This window comes from Glandiceps talaboti, chromosome 3, assembly GCF_964340395.1.
Source record: "Glandiceps talaboti chromosome 3, keGlaTala1.1, whole genome shotgun sequence".
Classification (NCBI taxonomy): Eukaryota; Metazoa; Hemichordata; class Enteropneusta; family Spengelidae; genus Glandiceps; species Glandiceps talaboti.
The window spans coordinates 31,924,347-31,951,076 of NC_135551.1; the positions used below are offsets into that span (position 1 = coordinate 31,924,347).

Genomic DNA, 26,730 nt, shown 5'->3' on the forward strand with positions numbered 1-26,730 from the left:
AATGGAAGAAGAACTGTTTATAAATGAATATCCGATATCGAGTTCGAAGTGCTTTTTTTAAATTAAAGTTTATCATGAAATGGGGAAGAATATAAACAAAAGCAAACACATGTGAGTATTAACATGATAAGCAGACATGCCAACACACATCAAAAGAAAATAAACAAATACCTAAATGAATATGAACAAGTATACAATGTAAAAAAACATCATTCAAATCAAATGATCCATGTCGTAAAGTAATATTTATCCGGAGTGTGACTAACTTAAATTGTATTTTCTTCAGTTCGTGAGTCTGTTTTGGGTCCTCTCATTATAACACACTGTACAAGTGTCTGTTGTTGAAAGTCTGTTAAAACCTCTGTATTCCCTAGAACTTGCCTCGTCGCAGTCTGGTTCTTTCATTATTACGCACTGTGCAAGTGTTTGTCGTTGAATATCTTACGTCTCAGGATCCCTTAGTACCCTTACCTATCAGTGCAGTCTAGTTAAAATGTGATGTGTCGTTATTGAAAAAAAAGCGACTTGTAAATTCATCATTTGCAGTGTTTGAGAATTTTATATTGATGCCAAGCCTACTGCACGATTAGTTGTCACCCTCCTTAAATGTTTTCATTTCTGCTGAGCATAAATCTCCGTTGTCATAGCAATGGTTCTCACTGCCTGCAGATGCTGACGTCACGTCTGAAAGTGTCAATCATAAATTAATGGCAATTATTCCCGATTCACAGTAAGTTGGTGCAATCATATTAAACATTTCGATCAGAAATGCTAAGACTATGTCGTCTTCAAAAGAAAATAAACTATAACGCCCCAGCTTGAATGATGTATTATGAGAAATATGACGTCATGTTTTGATGTTGTAATGTTGTAAATAATCAAACACATGGCAACCATAAATAATACAGTTACTTTGGTTCCCTAAACCTTTGCTGGGCCATGGGTAGACTGTAAGATACGTCGTGACGTTTCGCCCTCACCGGCCTCCTCTCACACTTAGGGGTTGGCCGATGTTTGAGGGCGCCCCGTCACGGCGTACCTTACAGACTAGGCCATGTCTGGTTATCTTCTCGATGACCCTGGTCTGGTTAAAGTATTTCAATTTACATTGGATATAAAATAATCCTATTCTAGATCAAATTTAAATTTGCAATGTGTTTTAATTTGTAATACTTACCGAGCTGTAAAGTAGTGTGATCTGTTGTACTTGGTTGATATTTGTCACTGCTTAATGAAGTACCAGTCATCAGACTCGAATCTAACAACAAAATATTCAAATAAAATGACCTCTATACAATTGAACAATAAAATGGGCAATATATAATAAGAAAGGATAAACGAAAATTGTGCTGGTGATTGATATAGTAATTCATTATTGGATATGTTAATAAGCACACAAAATATGTGTTGTAAATGACCCTTGACCTTATATAATCAACTTATAATACTATATGGAAACATTTGTGTGACTATAGGTACATACAGCAACTTGTCGTTGCTGACTAAACAACATGAATGTGACATGATCTGCAGACCACGTTTCAAGGAGTATTTTGTACGGCTGTATCGCCGATATTAACACCTACCGACAGTTTTGTATGACGCCCAATTGCATCGACAGAGTCGTCTCCAGCGCTTTTGTATTTCTTTATTTAGAACGCAGTGAAAAATGAAGATGAAGAACCCCTGAAGTGAGTTTGAGACAGCAAACAGATACTGGAAGATGAGACTAGCATCACCAACGGCAAAGATGGCTAGTATCCACGTCAGTCCTAATAGTACCAATAGACCTATAGCTGCCCTAAGTTGAGCTGTTGTGCTGAATCGTTCATTTGCTGTCAATGTTTTGGACCTGAGACCGCAGAGTTGTTTGATGACGAGGCAGTAGATAATGGAATTGAAGATGATAACCAGGCAAAGAGGGGCAAGGAACGCGCCGTAGAGGGCGTATCTCGACAGCCAACAACTGTAAAAAAGGGCCGGTAATTGATATTGTTAATCTGATATTTAGGTAAAATTCCACGCTGTATTCTAAATGAAAATGAAAAAACTTACAGATATGCATAACATTGATAACAGCTTAGTAAACGTGAATTGTGAACTTTGAACTTTTCATATTCCTTTTTTAAAGTACTTACAAATGTATTTACTCAGGGCGTTCCCTAGTACCCGAAATACGAAGAAGTGAAACTGTAAATTCTTTTATGCTAAGCTTAGGTCATGGAACCATACGTTGAGTGTTAGAATATTGACACATTATATCTGTTGGGGTAAAACAAAAAATATTCTACCTGAAGACTTTTCCTTTATATATCAATGTTTTATCATACAACATATTTCAAAATAGAAAGCACTTGAATGTCCATAAATCATCATCTCCAGGACCAGTTAGAACTAAATCAAAACCCGACATCGTTCGTATTGTAGTCTAATAGTATCACATTAATGAAATCATTTGAAGGTATGCGGTAAGTTATATAAATACTTACATATTATTATGATATCCGTAATTATCCAAATCAACTCCGATAGTGATTACAACAATGATGATGGGAATACCTGAAAAGTTATAGGAGAAGACGCGTATAAAGTATGATGGAAATACCTGGAAAGTTTAAATTATGATCTGGAAAGATATAGAAGTACACGAGTAACAATTACTATGAAATTAGAATTTGTTATACAACAATTCTACGGTTATTTACTTCAGTTGTCATAGACACAAGTACATCGCATCTTGGTAAACAGATGTCTCCATACAGAGGAGGTTAAAAACAATTATTTATTGGGATACACTTAAAATAACAAAACATCCATTCCTCTGTACGTTATCTTGTCATGATTGGAATTATACAAGTAATTTGCCTTAACTGTTTTTACGTTTAATACTTTTTGCAACTTCAAGTGATATTCCAATTTTATGGTTAGTTATTGTTCAGTTATTGTCAATGCGGTGTTTGAAATTCGTATTGAGTACGGAAATCTTATCCAATACACAATATAATTTAATAAGCTTAGAGAAACTGTCAGTGTTGTTCCCTCTATGATAGATGGCGCTGTTTAGAATGATCACGTCACAAAGTGAAATTTACGTATACCATAGTTATTCAGATACAAAATATCGTAACTATTAGCTTACCCCATCCCAGTAAACAAAACTTGACCATGAAATGTGCGATGTATGTCTTGAAAACCTTTATCAACATCAAATACATTTGAACAGCTTCCAATGCCATCCATGTCAAAACAGCCAATAGGAAGTAATGTAACAATACAGATATTGTTGTACAGAGCTCGGGTATGGTTGTTGTAAACTCCATATAGAATGCACCAATCAGAAACATGGATAACGTCATCACTAATGCTAAGCATAGGTTTATCATTATCCTAGTTGGTTTATCTCTTTTGCGTCTAGAAAAACATTAAAAAACACAATTTAGATCAAGTTATCTAGACGATTTGTGTTGTACAGTATTTAGCAACTCTGTCGTTGATGTCACTTTCTAAAAATACACAAAAAACCTGCGACTCTGAAACCTTTTTTTCAAATAAAAAGTAATCGTTACTACATAATTTAAGTGGCTGAGCAATATAAACAGAACATAATGATAAATATTAAACATATACTCAAAATTAACATTATATTATCTCAAGAATTATAATATTGAAACTTAACTTTAATGGATCGTCGACAACACGATGGCCACAAAAAATAAAACCACGACAAGATGTTGACACAAAAGTGAAACACAGAAGAAATACAGATATTGTGTAATATTTACCCGAAGAGTATCAGATTTATCAGTGTTACAATCAACGCTAGCAGAGAAATAGCACATCCTATGTACGAGATAATTGAGAGGGCTTTCTGATGACTTGAGTCAATTTTACTGCCACCATCGTATATATCCTGTCAGCAAATGAACAATTCTCAATAATTACTCAGAATGAAACAGGCACTGATACAAGACAAAATGGTCAAACTCAGTGGATGACTACAAAATATATACATTTGAGGCAGACAAGCATTTGGATTTTCAAAGTCATTGAACGTCTTCAAGTTTGTTCTTTCAACGTCTTCAAGTTTGTTCTTTCAAAGGTCTAATAATGTACTTTTAAGTATAGTTTTCAACATTTTCAACATTAAAAATTCACACACAAATTACACTACACGAACTTGTAAAACTACATGGACATGATCTTCCAGTAATTTTGTTTTGTGCTTTAGCACACACATATTCCCGTTTATCGAATTTCTGAACTATTGACCTATACGGTGTAGTATTTACATTGCGTTTCACTAGTCTCTACTGAAATTATCTTTTTAAACACTTCATGAAATATTCCTACCAATAACAGAGCGAAGTTGGTGAGGTGATTGCACTGACACACAGTAATATTGTCTGACTCAGTGACATTCGTAGCCAAAACACAGCCTTTGTCGGACCATCCACCATGTCCGTCTGCAATTCAAACAAATTGACATAGTGTGTGTAGAAAAAGAATTGAACTAGATACAAACATGTGCTTTGAGTTTGGTGTTCAGGGTTGATTAAATTGGTTCATGGGTAGGTGAGGTAATAGATCACTGTCACCGTACAATGGTCACTTACAATAACACTTCTCATTCTAACTCCACTAAAACCCCCACATTCACCATTCCACCACCACCACCACCACCATTATCAACACAACATTGGCCACTGTTGGTTTATATCTCTGAACAGTAGAAGGGACAGTGGAGCGGATAACAGTCGTTTTTGACCAGTATCGTTTACTTTGTGGTACAAGTATGACATCAATAATAAAATGATGCCAGCCTCTCGAAATCCAGTGTGACGGCCATTCTTAAAGATGGTCGCCGACTTCAATGTTTCAAATACTTTCAAGCTTCAAAACTGGTAGTATTGTATCCTTACAACAACAACAACAACAACAACAACAACAACAACAACAACAACAACAACAACATAAAACAAAACAACAACAACATAAAACAAAACAACAACAACATAAAACAACAACATGAGCAACATTTTAACATACCATTAATGGAGAAGTTCCAGAAGACGCAAGTGAGGTTACGGTAAACCTGTAAGTTCGACATGATAAAATAAATATATTACATATTGTCCATTTGTGAAATTCTAGTAGATGGTATACGTACTTTGACACTGATCAAATGTCATTCTCAATATTGTTTCTGTAGAACTGTATTTCTATGTGACATGACCGTTTCTTACAAATGTCATGTCATGTCATATTGATTTTAAATAAATAATGGACAAGTTTACGAAAATGTAAACAAATCATTTAGAACATTTGAAGGGAAAAATACATTTTTATAATACCTTGACAAGGATGACGGGTACTGTATGTTTAGAAATATATAATTGTTATGATATATTCCACAACATTTACAATACTAACCTGTTTCGAACGAGTGAATGCGATTTCTATTGGGTCTTTTAAATCAGATATTTCTAAATCCCCGACGCTGGCAGAAATAACAGGACTGTTGATAATTTTAGTTGAGTTATCATCTGTAGCCAACTTCTCGAACATAGTTTGGTTTCTTTGACGATGTTTACGCGACGTTTCGCCCTTCATGATCTACGTGTACAGACAAGATATACTAATGAAGACCGTCAGTTTTTTATCAAAATAGTATAATGCATGTATTGTTCATAAACTATATTTTTCAGGGGTTACTTTAGAAGTTTGGTACAGGTTACCATGTGCATTTCATCCCCTTGTCGACTTGGAAGGTAATTTTATCCTCTTAATTTGTAATCCCCTAAATAAGCTCAGGCCAAAACCAATGTGTTTGGAAATCATACTGCTAAAATAAAAAAATAATGTTGTTGGTGTAATGATATTCAATTTGTCGATAGTAATTTAGCGGAAAGTGATCCAATATGATCAAGAAAGGGGTGCAAGCAGAGAATTGAGCAGCCTTTTGCATTATAATTAATAATCGCGAACTGGCTACTGCTTTAAAGCAGCTATGAAACTTAAAAGCGACTGGTACATCGTTATTTCACGTAGATTGGCCATTCAATACCTAAAAAGTTAATGTAAACTGATGTCACCAGTGAAAGATTTGGTGTCTACGTCTCGTTATATATATATATATATATATATATATATATATATATATATATATATATATATATATATATATATATATATATATATATATATATATATATATATATATATAGGAAGTCAGTGGTAAGATTTGTCCGAAGTACAGTGCTCGATACGTCTGCACGCAGAGCGGAGTATATGTTGAGGGTAGAAGAAAATCAAGTCGGGTTTTTCGTCTCTACAAGCCTGTTTCGTGAGTAAATCACTCGTCAGGAGATGTTGATGCCATCAACATCTCCTGACGAGTGATTTACTCACGAAACAGGCTTGTAGAGACGAAAAACCCGACTTGATTTTCTTCTACCCTCAACATATATATATATATATATATATATATATATATATATATATATATATATATATATATATATATATATATATATATATATATATATATATATATATATATATATATATAACTCGGTATAACTAGTATACAATATTGAAAGAAATCCACATACCTCGAAGAGCGTATTTGACTTGTACGCTATAAATTGAGCTCTCGAAACACCTGATTTGTCAGCTGCATCCAAACCATCCAACACGGACGACGGTAATGTAATGGTTGATTTGACGCTCTCCTCTCCGTAGTCTTCTTTTTTTGCAATGTTTCGCCGCTTATAATAAAGACGAAACAAAGTTATGTATAATTAAGTTCGGCGCTGAAGTTGTACTATAATACTCGAATCTCGACTGAATCGACTGAAATATTGATAAAATATAACTTTCTAAAGGTATCAATATATAGAAGTGCGCTGAAAAAAACTTCCACTTGTCTGCACTTGATGTAAATGTTATTATTTAATAGTATTAGTTCTACACGAAATAACATTTCAATAGTATAATAGTGATAATAATAATTAAGGACTGCTTCAATTCTACGTACGAGTCTGTCAATCAATGAAAATATTTTCCCCTAGAAAATGCCCAGCTTAAACAAGACATCTAAAAGATGAATATTTGAAAATTTGAAAAGTCTTGAATGGAGTCTACTTGACTTTATGTCATTCTAACCATAGCTATTGACAGTGGGTGGTGTTGTAACATGCCTGTCACAGTGGGTGGTGCTGTAACATACCTGAACGTGTCTGTCATAACTTGATGTAAAGACAAAGCCGTCAAATACTGAACTATTTACAGGAGCCACCGTCATGGAAATCTCATCAGTTTCAATGGATACAGATTCATTCTCTACCTTTAAAGTCCGTGATAGCTGTTCTATAGCTTCTACAAGTCTAGATGAGATGAACGTAGCAAATAAAATGATGTGTTAATGTCAAACATTAGACAACAGTATAAAAAGATTACATACATCAATGTGACCAATATGATATAAATGTACCATGGTTTTTAATTTTAATTACTTTTTAATCTCTATAACAGCTCCGAATATTTTATTGTCATTATTTGCTTTGTAAACTGATGTTTTGGGGAATGTATATATTGTCTTACTTTTATGTTTCATTTTTGTCACACACACACACACACACACACACACACACACACACACACACACACACACACACACACACACACACACACATTCACACACATACATACACACACATACACACAGTCATATATATTGTCCCACACACACACATACATACACACATACATACATACATACATACATACATACATACATACATACATACATACATACATACATACATACATACATACATGCATACATACATACACATACTAACCTTGAAGCGATGTTTTGATCTTCGTTACTTTTTTCTAATACATCCCTGTCAACTTTGAATAAATTACCAACACTTTGTAATAGGTTTTCAACCACTTCTTTGTCTGCGTTATCAGAATCTATGGTTTCGATGATATTGTCAACAACATCCACTGACAAACCAACGTCAATCTCATCAAAACTCTCGGCTTCAGTTGTAACCTTGTTTAAACGATCAGATGCAATGTTGATATGTTCTGTAAAACATTGACAGTGATCTTTAGTATTAAGGATACTAGCTCTAAAAGAGATAACTTTGCCTTGTTAGACCATAGCAAGGTGCCAATTTAAGTTAGATAATTCAAAATTATTTTGTCAGAACATCACACCTGATAGGAACTCAATCGAGCCAAGATCAGCCGTTGATCGTTATAGTGGTCTGAAATCCAACCAACAAGACGACCAATTACATCGCTTAAAATATGATATCACTCACTCACTCACTCACTCACTCACTCACTCACTCACTCACTCACTCACCCACCCACCCACCCACCCACCCACCCAACCAACCAACCAACCAGTCAGTCAGTCAGTCAGTCAGTCAGTCAGTCAGTCAGTCAGTCAGTCAGTCAGTCAGTCAGTCATTCAGCCAATCAGTCAGTCAGTCAGTCAGTCAGTCATTCATTCAGTCAGTCAGTCAGTCAGTCAGTCAGTCAGTCAGTCAGTCAGTCAGTCAGTCAGTCATTCAGCCAATCAGTCAATCGACCTTTGAGGCAAAATCTGGTGGTTTTGTCTTGCGATTAATATTCAATGCAATGAGCCAATGAATGAAATTAACGATTTCTTTAAAAAGATTCTGATTAAGGGCTAGAGTACCCTAACCATAATTCGTTAATACTTACCAGGCAATATAGTTGTGTTTACTAAATTATTAAGACGATCAACAGGACTGCTTTGTGCCTCAGATTTACACCCCGATGTGTCTGGAACAGTCCATTCTGCCATGGTTTGCGTTCGCAGTAGACTGGTAAAAGAGAGAGTTATAATAAAGGTAAACACAGGATAGATAGACACTTAAAGGACCCTTCTCACTAAACTTATGCAAGCCAGGCCTGGCCTCCAGAAATGACACTCAACCAACAAACCAACATGCTAGCTACATGCACCTACACCTACGAATTACCCTCTAGTTAAAAATCTTTAGATGTAAAAATCTTAGGATAATATGCACATCCCTAAACTCGGTAAGTATCCCGAATATATCTAGGATTATTCAGTTTATCGGAAAACTATTACAGCTTACCATGTTCTTTCAACAACAGTTTGATCTTCATCACCTTGTGATTGGTATGGACATTTGCGATACACTGTTACACTAGCCTCAGTAACTGGCCAATTTATCAGTCCCTTGTCGTCTGCTGTAGTTTCCGTGGGACAGTTTGGCTTTGGGATTTGAAGAGTTGATGTATCATATACTGCACTGCTTGTTGATGACGTAGTAGTAAGACGTGTACTTGCAGTAGTTGTATCTTTAGCCGTTGTTACCGTTGTTATGCGGCGTACAGTTGTTGTTTTACGATGTTCAGCTGTTGTAGTAAGGTGTGTAGTAGTTGTTGAAGCATCTGAAAGTACAATATTCAAAATTGACGACCAATAATAAATCTATTAGACTCGTATGAAGGAAACTGAAGTGTCTCTTATTTTGTTACGCTATTGATTTAACTAAGTTTATGCAAAAAATATTTAAAAAACATACACGTATTGGTTGGTATACGATTTCGATTGGCCATATCAGTAATATCACATGGTAGTGTCATAGCTATATATGGTAGTATCATAGCTATATATGGTAGTAGATATAATACTAACCAGGAGTTGTTATATCCCTTGGTGTCAAATTGAGTGGTAGGAATACGTTGCATAAATCTCCTTCACAACAATGCACTGCACACTTGTCACCTTCACTGCCATGGCATGGTCCTAGTCCAGTGCTGGTTTCACTTGGGCAATTAGACGAAGCCACACATTCTTGGTGAGCGTACGACATTCCATTAGAGTGGAATTCAATTATCTTGCATTTGTCCTGTGATTGTATTAAAAATGAATTTCTACATCACCAAATTACATTGAGCACTTCGTGTACTTTAAATTTTATATAAATTTATTCCATGAGATATATTAACTAACGGTACATATGTAACACAATAATTTACATATACACAATAACGGTACATAGGTAACACAAAAACTTACATATACACAATAACGGTACATATGTAACACAATAACGGTACATATGTAACACAATAACGGTGCATATACACAATAACGGTACATATGTAACACAATAACGGTGCATATGCACAATAACGGTACATATACACATTAACTTACATATACACAATAACGGCACATATACACAATAACGGTACATATATATACACAATAACTTACATATACACAATAACTTACATATACACAATAACTTACATATGCACAATAACGGTACATATATGACAATAACTTACATATACACAATAACGGTACATATACACAATAACTTACATATGTAACACAATAACGGTGCATATGCACAATAACGGTACATATGTAACACAATAATTTACATATACACAATAACGGTACATAGGTAACACAAAAACTTACATATACACAATAACGGTACATATGTAACACAATAACGGTACATATGTAACACAATAACGGTACATATACACAATAACTTACATATGTAACACAATAACGGTACATATACACAATAACTTACATATACACAATAACGGTACATATACACAATAACTTACATATACACAATAACGGTACATATGTAACACAATAACGGTACATATGTAACACAATAACGGTACATATATATACACAATAACGGTACATATACACAATAACTTACATATACACAATAACGGTACATATACACAATAACTTACATATACACAATAAGGGTACATATACACAATAACTTACATATACACAATAACTTACATATACACAATAACGGTACATATACACAATAACTTACATATACACAATAACGGTACATATACACAATAACTTACATATACACAATAACGGTACATATACACAATAACTTACATATACACAATAACTTACATATACACAATAACGGCACATATACACAATAACTTACATATACACAATAACGGTACATATACACAATAACTTACATATGCACAATAACGGTACATATACACAATAACTGTACATGTCATATACACAATAACGTACATGTCATATACACATCAAATATCTTAAAAGTTTCCTTTATATTCATCTCATTATGCCCTTCAACGTCTTATAGAATATTATGCCATCGAGTTTGCAAACACACAACAAATATTGTAAGAAATATCCAAGTAGCGATTGATAACATACTTTTAAATAGAGATAAGACAAAACGAGTAATGCAAGGTTTTGACATCACTACAGTATCAATGTTCATAAGGCTAGATATATTTGATTGCTAGTCGTTTTGTAGTTTGTTATATAATTTGTAGTCTCTTCAATTCTAATGTGTAAATTTCAATAACATGCTACTATTACCTGAAAAGGTGGGCATGTCGACACTTCTAACCTATTACACTCATTTCCTGCTGACCCACAAGTATAACAACGGTGACTGCTTTCAGCTGTTGAAGTAAAGACAGACAGGGTGTATTAGATAAACTGAATGAAAACAAACTCTGCGTTAGAGATTATAATTGACAATATGTTCCATAATATAAATAGCTAATGAATTCACAAAGACTGCCTGTAAACGTTACACCCGATACATCCCAGAAAATAACCTCAGAAACGACAACTATTCTAAAATACAATGATATTACCCGCACTAAGATTCGAGGCATTCTTCCCAAACGTACAATTATTTATAATGCAATTTTAGCCGTGATTTTCAATGAAGAATTAAGTTATACAAGTATTACAGAAAAGGAGTTTGTAATTTTAAATCAACAAAAATTCAAATTCATCTAATATTTTTGTCACTGTCTGGAGAAAGTTTGATGTTTGTAACAGCCTAACTAATTGCACATCCGTTTTACTCACCATTACAATTGAAATCGTCCGGCGAAAGACTTGACAAGGGCCTGTTTTCCAAATTCGATGGTGTATGACATACAGCGCCATCAACGGCAAGGCTTTTGAATAATCGATAGTAATTTTTACTAGCATAATAAAGCCATCGTAAATCACATCCACAGTGTAGCGGGTTACCTCCAAGTTTTCTTTAAGAGAACGAAAGTAGTTTCGATATATCTACATAAAATATGCTAGCATTACCAAATATCGACATTGCTAAATCATAATTTATGGTAGTATATTAATGAAGTAGCAATTTTACAGAATGTATGTACTAAAAGAAACCCCACTCATATCAGGTGCAAAACTAGTCATTTAAGCCGTCTTTGTACAATGTAAATACGTGTCGTCAGATACCAACAACCATACACCCATGTAAAAGATACAGATAGCTTTATTTTATGTCATTTCCAGTTGTAAAATGAAGAGAAGGAACTCTACATCTATGTAAACAATACAGATAACTTCATGTCATTTCCAGTTGTAAAATGAAGAGAAGGAACTATACATCTATGTAAACAATACAGATAACTTCATGTCATTTCCAGTTGTAAAATGAAGAGAAGGAACTATACATCTATGTAAACAATACAGATAACTTCATGTCATTTCCAGTTGTAAAATGAAGAGAAGGAACTCTACATCTATGTAAACAATACAGATAACTTCATGTCATTTCCAGTTGCTGTAAAACGAAGAGAAGGAACTATACATCTATGTAAACAATACAGATAACTTCATGTCATTTCCAGTTGCTGTAAAACGAAGAGAAGGAACTATACATCTATGTAAACAATACAGATAACTTCATGTCATTTCCAGTTGCTGTAAAACGAAGAGAGATTATATATCTTTGGGAAATGTTTACTGGATGTAATCTTACTAATACAATTATCACAACATGACAAGTTAAACTACTCACATTTCTTGAAGGAAAGTAAATCGTGCTATGATATTAATGTCAACAGTCTGAAAGTGATTTCCAGCAAGATTCCTACATTAATATATAAATAAAGAGATAAATACATGCATGGGTCTATAATATACACAGTTGATGATAACTGCTGATGATGTTGATTTAAATGTAATGAATTGATAGGTTGACAGAGAAAGAAGAGATAATAAATGACAAAAATCACACTTGATACATCATCATCATCATCATCATCATCATCATCATCATCATCATCATCATCATCATCATGACCACCACCACCACCACCACCACCACCACCACCACCACCACCAACAACAACAACAACGCCACCACTGACAACAATACCATCACAATGCCACCACTGATAACAATGCCAACAACAACAACAACAGCAACAACAACAACAACAACCACCACCACCACCACCACCACCACCCCAACAACAACAACAACAACAACAACAACAACAACAACAACAACAACAACGACGACAACAACAACACAACTCAAGACAACTGTAGTGGATACTTACAAGACTGTCGTTGTAAACGGTACAGTTGATGGTAACTCACTTAGTGCCTGGAAGGAATAATTGGCGTAACAGTAGTGACCTTCTGTTGGTATGACGTCATCATCATCGCAGTCGCTATCACCATGGTTATTTCGCTGTCCATACCCAGACTTAACGAAAATACACACAAGTAGCAGCCCTATCGTGAATAGTGTCGAAAGATTCTTTGTGAACATAGCTATTTCTTACTTTTCGTCGCACTTCCTTCTTGAGTTCGGAACCAAAAATATAACACAACTGGTTTATTTGGCAAGCAAGGTCTGTTTGTATCGTGATAAATTAACACAAGTAAGTACACTTCCTATCCAAGTCGTGTAAAGCTGAGGTACCACACTCCAGATGGCAGACCGACAGCTTCTCGTTACGTTTTATAGTCCATCTTCTTATTTTACGCGGCTAAAAGCAGTAAAGTGACGTTTTTCTACTTCGTCAATACCCACAGTCGAAGGAGAACGCTGGAACGACAATAAAGTTGTGGTAATTCTATTCACTATTGATTTCAATATAATGTAGGCAGCCATTGTATAGTGGTGTAGATGAATCATTAAAGACGATAAAGCTATTCAATACAACGTGGATGACCGGATAAAAAAACTGTGTGTACAATTGACAGTATGGTCTGATGAAAAGTGTGATCGTTGAATTACATCAATGGGGACAAGGTGTGAAGGAAATGACTTATTTAGAAATCAGTTCGTTCAAAACAACTTATCTTAAAAGTCTATCTACGGTTGAGGACTCGCAACAAACACTGACATAGTCCTGATATTTTTTTCATAAGTTAAGACACATGATTGCAACATATTTCATTTTGATGCAAAGTCATGTTTGACAGTATTATCGTGTGGTTTCGAACAGTAAACACTGTATTATCGTGTGGTTTCGAACAGTAAAGATTGAGGGCAATGATAAATGAACTGTTAAATCTTTTTTCAATCGTTCTAGAACTCATTTGTCAGCTGGCATGGTACTTGAAAGTTTACTATGGTGTGCGTCTTTTGAGTTTTGATTGTAGTACTTCGACAAGGTCGAATCCATTATGGAAATTTTGCATTCAATAATTTCCTAAATTACGCCGTTTGTACGGTCTGACATCGAATGTGTACATGTATTTCCTCTTTCACCTCATGTATATAAAACTCAATTGATCCGTATAAAAACAACCAAAACACTCAAAACAAATCACGATGTCGACATTATTCTTGATGTTAAGTGTTACAGAGAGAAGAGAGAACACCTCCTTCCTTGTCAAGTAAATACATGTTTTCAACGTGATCAGAGACCATGACAGTGAAACAAATTAGAGCGTCGCGTTACTTACCATTAACGGTATACAGGAATAGACCGGTTCTTGCAAACTCGACTTCAGTAAATCAATGGTCTTGAGAACAGTCTAGACAAACGTTTACGTCGAGGGACTGATATTTTGAAACTGACTAATTTCAGCATATGATATTCAGCTATAAGGTGGATGGCAGCGCATAGAGTTCAAACCTATTTGATTTGATACGATCAACACGACTATCGGACTAACAATAGGTATTTATATGTCTCTTTTGTGTACCTTGGGTGGAGTATTGAATTCAATACATACACATAAACAGACCATCTTAGGACATATAGGTTGCTCCAAGGTGAAAGCATTCAAGAATTCTGTTCACACCCGATAGTTAAAACGCGTAAAATGACATAGAGAAAGAACAAAACAAAAACAAATATCCATCCAAAATAAATATGACTCATTCAACCGATTTAACCACCGTTATCAAGTTTGAAAACAAACTTAAATTGAGGGTATTTTATAAAATGATGTTTTATTTAAATTTTTTAATGAGCTTGTCACACAGGCAATGACTTGAAGTAGTAGAAACAGTTTCTTTTTCACAATTCTTACAATGGTTCCAATATATTGGGGTTGATCGTTTCAGTATTATAATTACGATAACATACCCTTGACATGATGCTGGTCTACTCCTTCGTCCAGCAAGTAGTCGAGTATTTGTCAGTACTTTGTCATTGTTTGACAGTGACAAGAATGATACATTTAGTCTAGTTTTATTATCATTGACAGAGTATTTCTCAACATGGAGTCGTGGTTGCAACTTTCTATATACTGGACTTTTAAAAGGGTCACACAGTCTGTAACTTATGGGTTTTATGGCACCTTTGTGTCAGAGAGAAATATATATATATATATATATATATATATATATATATATATATATATATATATATATACTACTACTACTACGAATGTTGAACCATTACTACCAACAGAGGGCGCTCTAACCATGCATTCAGATTGGAAATAAAACATGGTACAAGGATGATAATTTTGGTAGCCGATAAACGCCACATTCTCGGTTAGGAAACCTTTTATTTCCACATTAAGTCACTTCAATTGCACTGTATAATAGGGTAATTTGTGTATTGTAATTACATATGTGGTTTTTGTACACTGACCTTAACAGAAAATGGAATCTAGTTTACAAACGAAACGAAAATAACCACAAGCGTGACTATACAGTTACAGAATGTATCCCTTTAATTTTGACAGGTTTATCATATATTCTTAAGATATCAGATTTTTAGTATTACAATAAAGCACGGCAACATGGAGTAACAGCACTATGGATACCAAAGAAAAATATATTATCTAGTATACTTATGCTATTATGTAGCTTTTTCCGTTCAGACTTTCTAATATATACTAAACAAGATGTAAATAAAGTATACATATGCGCACAGAAGCAACGATCAAAACAAACAACAATACCAAAAACCTACTAAACAGACCAATTAACAACACAAACGACAAAAGCTATCTAGCAAATGCAAGTCACACTAGTAGATTAATGAAATCAATTTTTTTTATTTCCAATGCAAGGTAACATCGATACAAAGAAAGTGTAAAACTACGTCATTGTCTGTCTGTCTGTCTGTCTGTCTGTCTGTCATGAGGTATGTGATACATATATGAACTTGATTTTACCCTACTCTGTACATGTATGTCTAAACGGGTGATTAGTAACGTTCCCTGTTTGGTGTTGATTGAGAAACATACAAATTTAATATATTCATCCATTCATCTGTCTGTCTGTCTGTCTGTCTGTCTGTCTGTCTGTCTGTCTGTCTGTCTGTCTGTCTGTCTGTCTGTCTGTCTGTCTGTCTGTCTGTCTGTCTGTCTCAGTCTCTCTCAACTTTAACTGTCACCTTGAGATGAAGTCAGGAAACTTGCTGTACTGGTAAGATATTAGAAATAGAAAACATACAGTGGCTACGATATGAACAAGACTAAAATAGCTAAGTTGTAATTAGTGCACACAAGTATACCACATCTAACATCTGAATTTCAATTTCATGTATGCTGTGAAGTGATAGAATATGCTACTCTGAAATTCCCTTTGATAAGGTCATTGGATTGAGAAATGGTTTGTTTCCAATTCAACAGCCAAAGTTATCGCTTTATACTCTTTCTATCACGTGTATCCATGACAATAATAATATAAATGACAGTGGTCAAAAGATCAAATAATTCATGTCGTCATCATGTCACCAAATTAAAAAGTCTCATAAATGTATCGAATCTTCCCAATCACCACAATGTCAAGTACGCCCCAAAAGATAAGACACCACCAACGAAGTATACCGAAGACAAACAGTTTCGGTTGGTTGCTTGAGCTTGTCGTAGTTTCCGAGCTTGTCGTAGTTTCCTGTAATATGGAAAACATTAATTCGACGTTATGACAGTACACAACATTTATTCGTTTTCTGTATACTAGTGTGATAATAATAAATTACGTCAGAGACAATAGTTCAATTGTCCTACAAAGACATACATTTGTACTAGATGTAATATACGTGAATTTCAGAGACTGACAGAGTACTTTGATTGTCTCTGTTATTGTCATATTATTGAGGTCATCACGAAAATGTTATATTTATTTATTTATTTATTTATTTATTTATTTATTTATTTATTTATTCATTCATTCATTTATTTATATGCCATCCAACAGGCAATAAGGTAAAGTTTTAGTGCAGGAGGATACTGGAATACCCGAGAAAACCTACGTTTTTCGGTAGTCAAACTGAACGACACTCTTCTTACTTACAGCATGGTAAAGTTAATCAAACCCAGAATGGGGTTCGAACCCCTACCGCATAGCAGTGGTAAGAGGCATGTGGTTTAAACCACTCGGCCACACTGGCAACCCAAATTGTTAAATTTGTGAAATCCAGGGAATCGTTTGGAACAGTAAGGCTTAGGTTTCCCAAATGCACAGTGCATTACTATACATGTGACTTTAGACGTAGAACACAAGAGTTGAGACAGTTGCCAACACATATCTTAATAGAGGTTGTGGCTCATACTTGATTGGCAACGACTTAACAATAAATGTCGCCCTTACCTCATCAGCCTGCAGTAGAGCAAAGTTTGTGAGATGGTTGCATTCACAAACCGTGATGTTTTCATCGCTCTTATCACGAGCCACCATACAACCTTTGGTGGACCAACCTCCATTTCCATCTGCGTACGTGCCGCGTGTGTGTGAGAGTAAATTTAGTTAGAATGGACAGACAGTCAGACAGACAGACAGATAGACAGACAGACAGACAGATATACATATATAGAGCTTGACACAGATATACATATATATAGTTTGACACAGTGAAACAATAGGCTCATGGTACATCACATGCATAGTGCGTTATTTTGTATATTTCATAACATAGATATTGCCTGATGATTGTCGAAATATATGATATACGACACATCACTATGAAATACTATAAAGAAAATAGAATATATATATATATATATATATATATATATATATATATATATATATATATATATATATATATATATATATATATATATATATATATATTAATTACAATACCTTGAAGATCAAATTCCCAGAACACGCACCTTTTATTTGACTGAAAGAAAAAAGTGGGTACTTATTATTTTCCATTTGGCCGTTATGCTATCTTATTTAAAACATACAATGTACATACTAGTAGTTCTTCTCTATCACGGTTCCTTTAGACAAGTCTTCATGTTTCTATTCTATATGTACCTATCTCACAAGCATTGAACACCTGTCAGTCCGTCCTTTTTCCGTCCGTCCGTCCGTCCGTCCGTCCGACTGTCTGTCTGACTGATTGACTGACTGACTGTCTGTTTGTCTGTCTGTCTGTCTGTCTGTCTGTCTGTCTGTCTGTCTGTCTGTCTGTCTGTCTGTCTGTCATTACGTATGTATGTATGTATGTATGTATGTATGTATGTATGTATGTATGTATGTATGTATGTATGTATGTATGTATGTATGTATGTATGTATGTATGTATGCATACGCATGGGTACGTGCGTGTGTGTATATTGTACATATGTACGTACAGCCATGTATGTATGTGTATATGTATATGTTACACCCAATCTGTGAAATTGCCCAATTCATGAAATGGGTAGGTAACTTTGCCCAGTTCTTGAAATTTAGGCAATCGTGTTGCCCAGGTTATGAAGTGGGTATTGCAAGATATGCCCAGTACATGAAATGAGCATCTTTTATAGGACATACACAAAATAGAATAAGAATCAAACAACTTTATTATCATGTATTTACAAACTCATCACTTCTCAATTCTTATTTTATTATAACTCAGTGTAGTTGTGTTTTTAATAGAGTTCGATAATCAACACCCCAGTTCAAAACTCTTGCCCCCAAAATTTATTTTGGCCCCTTTTAGATCGTAATCTATACTCTCATTTGCATAAGGTTGACCATTCCATGAACTGGGAAAGTTACATCGATCGATCGATGAATGAATGGAACGAATTTAGTGGCCGAACCCCGTCTTTTTTAGTCGATATTACCTTTGCAGGATAATCAAATGCAATCTTAACGGGATCTGTCAGGTTATTTATAGCGAAATCACCACCAATACTTGCAGCAATCACAGAACTCAACTCTCCTTTGGTGACGTCATCAGCAGCCTTTTAAAGAATATAGTAGAAACTGTTACTGGTGAGCATACGACAGATTCTGTGATAATAATGTCAATTTTTGGCAGCACTCTACTAGCATTTTGTATAACTATATATTTACATTGTTTTGATGTAATTACACGAACATGCATACATATAGTTTGTAGCTTACATTGAAGAAGATGTCTGACTTGTAGTTGAAAAACTGAACCCTTTCGATCAAAGACTCATCCAGATTGTCGAACAAAGATGACGGCAATTCGATGGCAGTTTCACCACTTTTCAGCCCGAGAGTTCGTTCCTTTGACAATTTAGTCTAAAATGACAAGTGACATTGAATGGGTATTAAAATGTGTATTATGTAGGATTCTTACTTAATATTTACGATGTATCTATCTATACTTGAAATAAGTACAGAAGTGATTTATAAACAAACTTCTTACGCATTCATTAGAAGAAAGTGAAACGCCACTACATGACTAGCACTGTTGTCTTTATACGTACAATACACCCTTGCCGGGAGTACATAGCGCCATACACATCATGAATTTGTAAATAGAGAAACACAGAAATGTGTTACTGTCAGAATCATTTTCATTGAATATAAACCGGGACGTCTATTTATATTAAATACACACACACACACACACTCTCTCTCTCTCTCTCTCTCTCTCTCTCTCTCTCTCTCTCTCTCTCTCTCTCTCTCTCTCTCTCTCTCTCTCTCTCTCTCTCTCTCTCTCTCTCTCTCTCTCTCTCTCTCTCTCTCTCTCTCTCTCTCTCTCTCTCTCTGAAAACACGCTGACATGCCAGCGCAGAATGATCAAATAATGAGCAGTGAAAGACCCTACATAGAGGCAATTAAATGTTGCAATCTTTCACGTTTTTAAATGATCTCTGTTGTCCCTTGGTCATAAAATGTCTGGTCGTTGTGATATATGTAACGATAAACGTGAAAGGAAAAGAAAATATATATTGTCGAGTACACTTATTTTTCAGCTGTTCTCAAAAAATATATATTGCATGTGACAAAGGTGCAAATTCCACACTGGGAAGGAAATCTCACGTCTGGCAAAGGTACAGTTTCTTACTTCGGAATGAAATGAGATGAACAATTTCGTTCGAGATTATATAAACATACAAAGTGATTTGATTCGACTTACATCATCAGATGAGACAGAGAATGTCAGTCCTTCAAATGACGTTGCATTAATTTCGACAACTGTCATCACTACATTATAAACATCAATGGTGAACGATTTATTACGTAGTTCCATGATTTCAGAGAGACGTTCCACTGCTCGAATAAGGCTAAATGACAAAATAGAGAGAATAAAATGGCTTGAGTAGCAAACTTAACTGTGGTATTACAATTATAATATATATTTCATCAAAGTCTTGTTGTGTGTGTGTGTGTATGTGTGTGTGTGTGACTGTGTGTGTGTGTGTGTGTGTGTGTGTGTGTGTGACAATGTGTGTGTGTGACAATGTGTGTGTGTGACAATGTGTGTGTGTGTTGACGCCATTGTTGTGAGACCAATATAGTTTTTAGCTCTGACAAGCAAGTTATCACAGTCATTAGTATATCCTCTGTAGAGTCATATTCTAATGTTTTGCTTCACTTACTTCACAGTTGATTCTTTATCTTTCTTACATTTCCGTAACATCACACGGTCCACGCCAGACAAATGTCCCACACTCTGCATAATCCTTACAGCCACGTCCTCGTCAATTATTGTTCCATTTTTATTACTATCCAAAATATTCTGTAAAACAGCGACAGCAGCACTGAAGTCCCCATCTTGGAAAAGGTCAGCGTGGAATGTGACATTACTAAATTGGTCTAAAATCTTACTGATAAATCCTGAAACGTTAAAAAGTACACACAATTATCATTACGAAAGTGACGGTAAAAATAAATCACAAGATTTGTAAAAAAATAAACAGATTATTCATCAAATTATGACAATTTTATTCAGTGCTATCAGGCAACTAAATTCAACATTTTACAGTAGCTCAAGTTGATCTATATTATGACAGCTGTCTCGAAGGTGACATTGTAAGATTCTTTTCAACTTTAAGGCGTCTCAGAGATGCATGCGGTCTGTCTGTCTGTCTGTCTGTCTTTCAAATAATAATGTAAAAAAGATGCTGGCGATTTATGGTTCATATTAATCCGGGTCAATAATTAATTTAAAAAAAATGTGTGATAAGTTTTATTGCATCTAATCTTCAAAGACGTTCGAGAACTGCAGAACCGTCCATGAAAGAAACAGCGAGTATGCAAACAAATCAATCATTGATCATTCATTTTGATCTTCTACCTGAATAATAAATGCAATAGTTAATAATTCATATACCCTAACATACAATAATGATAGGTTCATAATTCTTATACGCGTACGCTAACAACACAACACGATAGTGATATAGGTTTCGTCGTTACATACCTGCAGGTATATATGTACCGGCTAAATGTCTTAGGCGTTGCCCAAGCCCTGCTTGACTTTCAGGAATACACTCTGACGTGTTATACTCCCCCCATACTGGTCGTCGTATGCCCGATACCTGCAAACTAACAGACATAACAAGAAATATCATATGCTTTAAATGGTACATTTATATTTAAATAAGCCTAACAATGGTTGCATCGTTACATTGCTGTTCACAAATAATTATTTCAAAGTAAAATCTACCGTTTTATGGCGTAACTAGATTAATCTACATTTGATCACCATCTCTAGTTATTGCAATTGGATGGTTTACATGTCTCAGTCCGTCCGTCCGTCAGTCAGTCAGTCAGTCAGTCAGTCAGTCAGACAATCAACCAATCAACCAATCAATCAATCAATCAATCAATCAATCAATCAATCAATCAATCAATCACAATCGCAATCAATCAATCAATCAATCAATCAATCAATCAATCAATCAATCAATCAATCAATCAATCAACCAACCAACCAACCAACCAACCAACCAACCAACCCTCTGTTCATTCGTCCATCCATCCATTCATCCATCCATCCATCCATCCATCCATCCATTCATACATCAATTCATTCATTCATTCATTCATTCATTCATTCATTCATTCATTCATTCATTCATTCATTCATTCATTCAATTGTTGGATTAATCAGTTAGTCGGTCAAAAGAAAGGTGAAGTATCATACAACGTTAGTTTGTCGTACCTCCTAGCCCTATAGCCTGTTCACTGCGCTGATCAGATACATCGTTAGTTTGTCGTACCTCCTAGCCCTTGTGTCATGGGGGTGGGGGTGAGGGTGGCTAGGAGGTACGACCAGCTACTGATGTATCTCATCAGCGCAATTAATAGGCTACTGAAATATTAACACACGTTTCGAACAATGTATTCTTTCTCCATGAGGCAATTACATGTATAGGTAGACTGGTATGTTGGTAGACGTTTAGGTTGATAAGGTATATACATACACTGTCAAACAGAAAAGTGGCAAATGAGGTAACTGCAAATCAAACTGCAAAGGTTAACATTTTAACTTACCATGATCTCTGCACAACGAAGATGCCATAGTATTGTGCACCATAGGGACATGGTCTCTCTACTGTGTAACCAACCTTTACACTTGGCCATTGTATGATTCCCTTATCGTTGGAAGTGATTTCGGTATGACACAGGCTACGAGCGTCTACACCCAAACCAGCCTTTGATCCTCTGCAGTATATCCCTGTATATATTGTTGATCGTAAAAAATATAAGACTTGCATGATATAGCTAGGTCTTTATATCAAGTTACTCAAAGGAACTATCACACATAAAACGACGTATGCACATAAAAACAACGTACATGTATACACATGGAGATTAGACGGTGACATATAGATCCCACATACAACTATTTTTGCAACAAACGGAATACCTGTCTGTTTACTGATTTGTATATTTGCATCCATATATCCCTGTGATGGATGAATGGATTAACTCTGGATATCAGATAGCTAGTTAACTGGATGGACGGACGGATCGACGGACCGACCGACCGACAGACAGACAGACAGACAGACAGACAGACAGACAGACAGACAGACAGACAGACAGACAGACAGACAGACAGACAGACAGACAGACAGATGAATGGATGAATATATTAAATTTGTATGTTTCTCAATCAACACCAAACAGGGAACGTTACTAATCACCCGTTTAGACATACATGTACAGAGTAGGGTAAAATCAAGTTCATATATGTATCACATACCTCTTATTTCCATTGCGATAATGATGAACAAAACAAATTTTTCAACTTTAAATGGTGTTCCCATCTCCAGATTGTCTGTGGCTCACTTGCTGATTGTCAATGACTCACTTGCTGATTGAAATATTGCATGTATCTTGCAAATGATTGAAATGTCTGCAAACGCACTGTTAATGTTCGGTACTCGTTAATGTGTTCTGTTAGTTAGGGAAATGCCAGTGTATCCTTGTGAGGTATAACTGTTTATTCCGATCCAAGCGTGAAAAGTCAACCTTTGATACATTGTTGAGAAGTTAAATATATAAAAGGTATCATGTGGCAATCTGTGCCTCAAGTATTAACAAGTCCCAGAGCAAAGGATGGGTGTGGTCTCTTAATCTTCTCGTACAGTGACAGCCCTAGGGTTTATTCTCACATTATATAGCAAGGTATCATAACTTAATAATACCACAAAACCCTGGCTATTCATGCATACTTTAGATACAGGTAGGTGCATGTCGACCAGTACAAAGAAATTAAATAAAATCAAAGACTACGATGTATGATGTTTTTGAAATTTGCAGTTTTGAAGGATTTTGCGTTTGACATTGTTATAAAAAAAATCGACCTTATCTCATCTCGTAGCACATTTCATGCGTAGATTGGTGACAATTTCTTAAAAATGGAGAGTAATATATTGAAATATGCATGGGAAGCAATTTCAGATATTATACGACAAATAAGAGGAAGCAAGTCCTTTCAATTATTTTCTGCTGCATGCTTCGATATATAATAGAGTAGATGAAATTATTCATGCTTTCTACAGGTTACCTTATTAGAGTACATCTTTCTCACTGAATCTAATTTAAAGTTTAAACAGTTATATGACGTTGAAATCCACTATTTACATAAATTTACAATTATTTAGCGATAAATCTGTTACAAAATAATCATGTTACATAAAGACTAAAATTTGAAAGAAACTACGCAATGTTTCAGATGGGCGCGATAATTTCTGATTTGTACATTTGGCGGGAAAATGATTTCACATCTAGGGTTAATGTCCAGGTTCTATGTATAGAGAATGAGCTTGAAGACTTGGAGCACAAGTCACCTTGGATTGTCATTAATATATAAAAATATTTATTATAACCAGGTCGTAATAAATTGAGATTACAGGCAAGACCATTTATTTTGTATGACTGTCATTATGTTTTAAATTTTGATACGTTAGTCGACCGGCTATCTTGGCGCCAACGAAATAAATGCAAAACAACTATGGATGGAGAGATTTTATGATTGCGATAGCAGTACTGAATTTTTTCCAGTGGTTTTTAGTACATATATAGTACACTTAATGTAAAGAAAATGCCTTGACCAAGTGTAGCCCAATACAACAACATGTATGCCGAAATACTTCAATGGGGTTATAAATCAACATACAACAATATACCCTATACTTGTAGGGACTATGCCCAAACCATGTCAACTAATGTTTAGCTACTATTTGCCAAAATTCATACCCCTACAACAAATTTAGAAATCTTAAACTGAGGTTCCATTTCGCCAAGCGCCAGCGATTGTACAATATGTACAGACATAATGAACATTAAAATGTATGCAGTCAAAAACAGTGGTTAAATATGTGCACAGATGCTTTGAAACCAATACCGTGTGGTGTTTTACGAATTTGTTGGACAAATAAGTCACGCTGTTATTTTTACATCATATATCAGTTTCTGATGCGAGCACTATCAGTTGCTAGATACTTTCATACAAAATAAATGGTCTTGCCTGTAATCTCAATCTTATTACGACCTGGTTATAATAAATGTATTTATTAATATCAATCCACGGTAACTGTATGGTTCCGACTATGCGAGAATGAATGTTCATAACTCTGATTTGATACAATGGAAATGTCTAACCCATTGTAGTACTTTTCTGACGAGATGTCCTCCAAAATCTTCCAAATTATTTGCTGTTTGTAGATTTTTCTTCAATTGTAATGTTGGAGTAAAAAATTAAATATCAACGTGGAACAAAGTATTGCCATTAAAGATGATAAATTTACGGAGTGTGTTTTTGTAAACTTACACACTATTCTTCATTATTTTCAAAATGTAAACAACTAACAATGGAAAATTCGATACCAGTTGACCTTTACTTGTGCCTCGAAATCTTGAGATGGATAGCCATTAACAAAGTTGCAAGATGTAATTTTACAGTAAACAGAAAAATGGCCTACAACCAAGATCGTAGTTCTACGGAAAGTAAGTCTACGCAACATCATTAGAATTGAATCAACATTCTATTTCTTTCTGTTTGAAAATGTCGCTCAGTGAAAGTCTGTTTGCTTGTGTTTATGACTCTAGTAACTACAAGAGTGTAACTGCAACAGTGCTTCACAAAAGTGATAATCAGTCAAGATTTCAAGACACAACTTCTTCAATACCAAAACAGTTAGTTAACCCACAACAAACACAGTGGCTGGACCATTATTCAAAACAATGTTTCCACTATTAAATAAACCATGTCTGTTTGTATCTATCATTGATACATGTTACACACATTACAGGTAAGCGGCAGAGTCAAAGGAAAGCAATGGCAACAGCTAGGTTCAATTACACTGATGTTGAGTACACAGTATCTTCAACACAACTTTGGTCTTGGTTGTATCACATTACAGCGAGATATGGAACAGTACACTTGGCATATAACATTATAATATACCTATAATCACGTCGCTATGTATTACTATGGAGAAATCTCGAGCTTTGCCCGGGCAAACAAAGTTTACAAAAACACACTCCGTAATTTTATCATCTTTAATGGCAATACTTTGTTAAACGTTGATATTTAATTTTTTACTCCAACATTACAAATGAAGAAAAATCTACAAACAGCAAATAATTTGGAAGATTTTGGAGGACATCTCGTCAGAAAAGTACTACAATGGGTTAGACATTTCCATTGTATCAAATCAGAGTTATGAACATTCATTCTCGCATAGTCGGAACCATACAGTTACCG

General features: G+C 35.0%; 1 protein-coding gene across 1 annotated transcript; it reads right to left on the reverse strand.

Annotated features, from left to right (window-relative positions):
• Positions 1-291: 291 nt before the first annotated feature.
• On the reverse strand, positions 292-23,734 carry LOC144433389 (adhesion G-protein coupled receptor G6-like). The gene is made up of 22 exons (XM_078121692.1): positions 23,722-23,734; positions 23,007-23,190; positions 21,931-22,055; positions 21,107-21,344; positions 20,644-20,791; positions 19,656-19,799; positions 19,373-19,492; positions 9,713-9,926; positions 9,147-9,465; positions 8,746-8,867; positions 7,863-8,097; positions 7,229-7,385; positions 6,612-6,767; positions 5,431-5,613; positions 5,047-5,092; positions 4,351-4,463; positions 3,783-3,910; positions 3,140-3,411; positions 2,490-2,559; positions 1,587-1,966; positions 1,178-1,258; positions 292-684 (listed from the first exon to the last, which is right to left on the reverse strand). Exons 1-22 carry the CDS (start codon positions 23,732-23,734, stop codon positions 587-589), a joined length of 3,546 nt encoding a protein of 1,181 aa, XP_077977818.1. The 3' UTR covers positions 292-586.
• Positions 23,735-26,730: the final 2,996 nt, after the last annotated feature.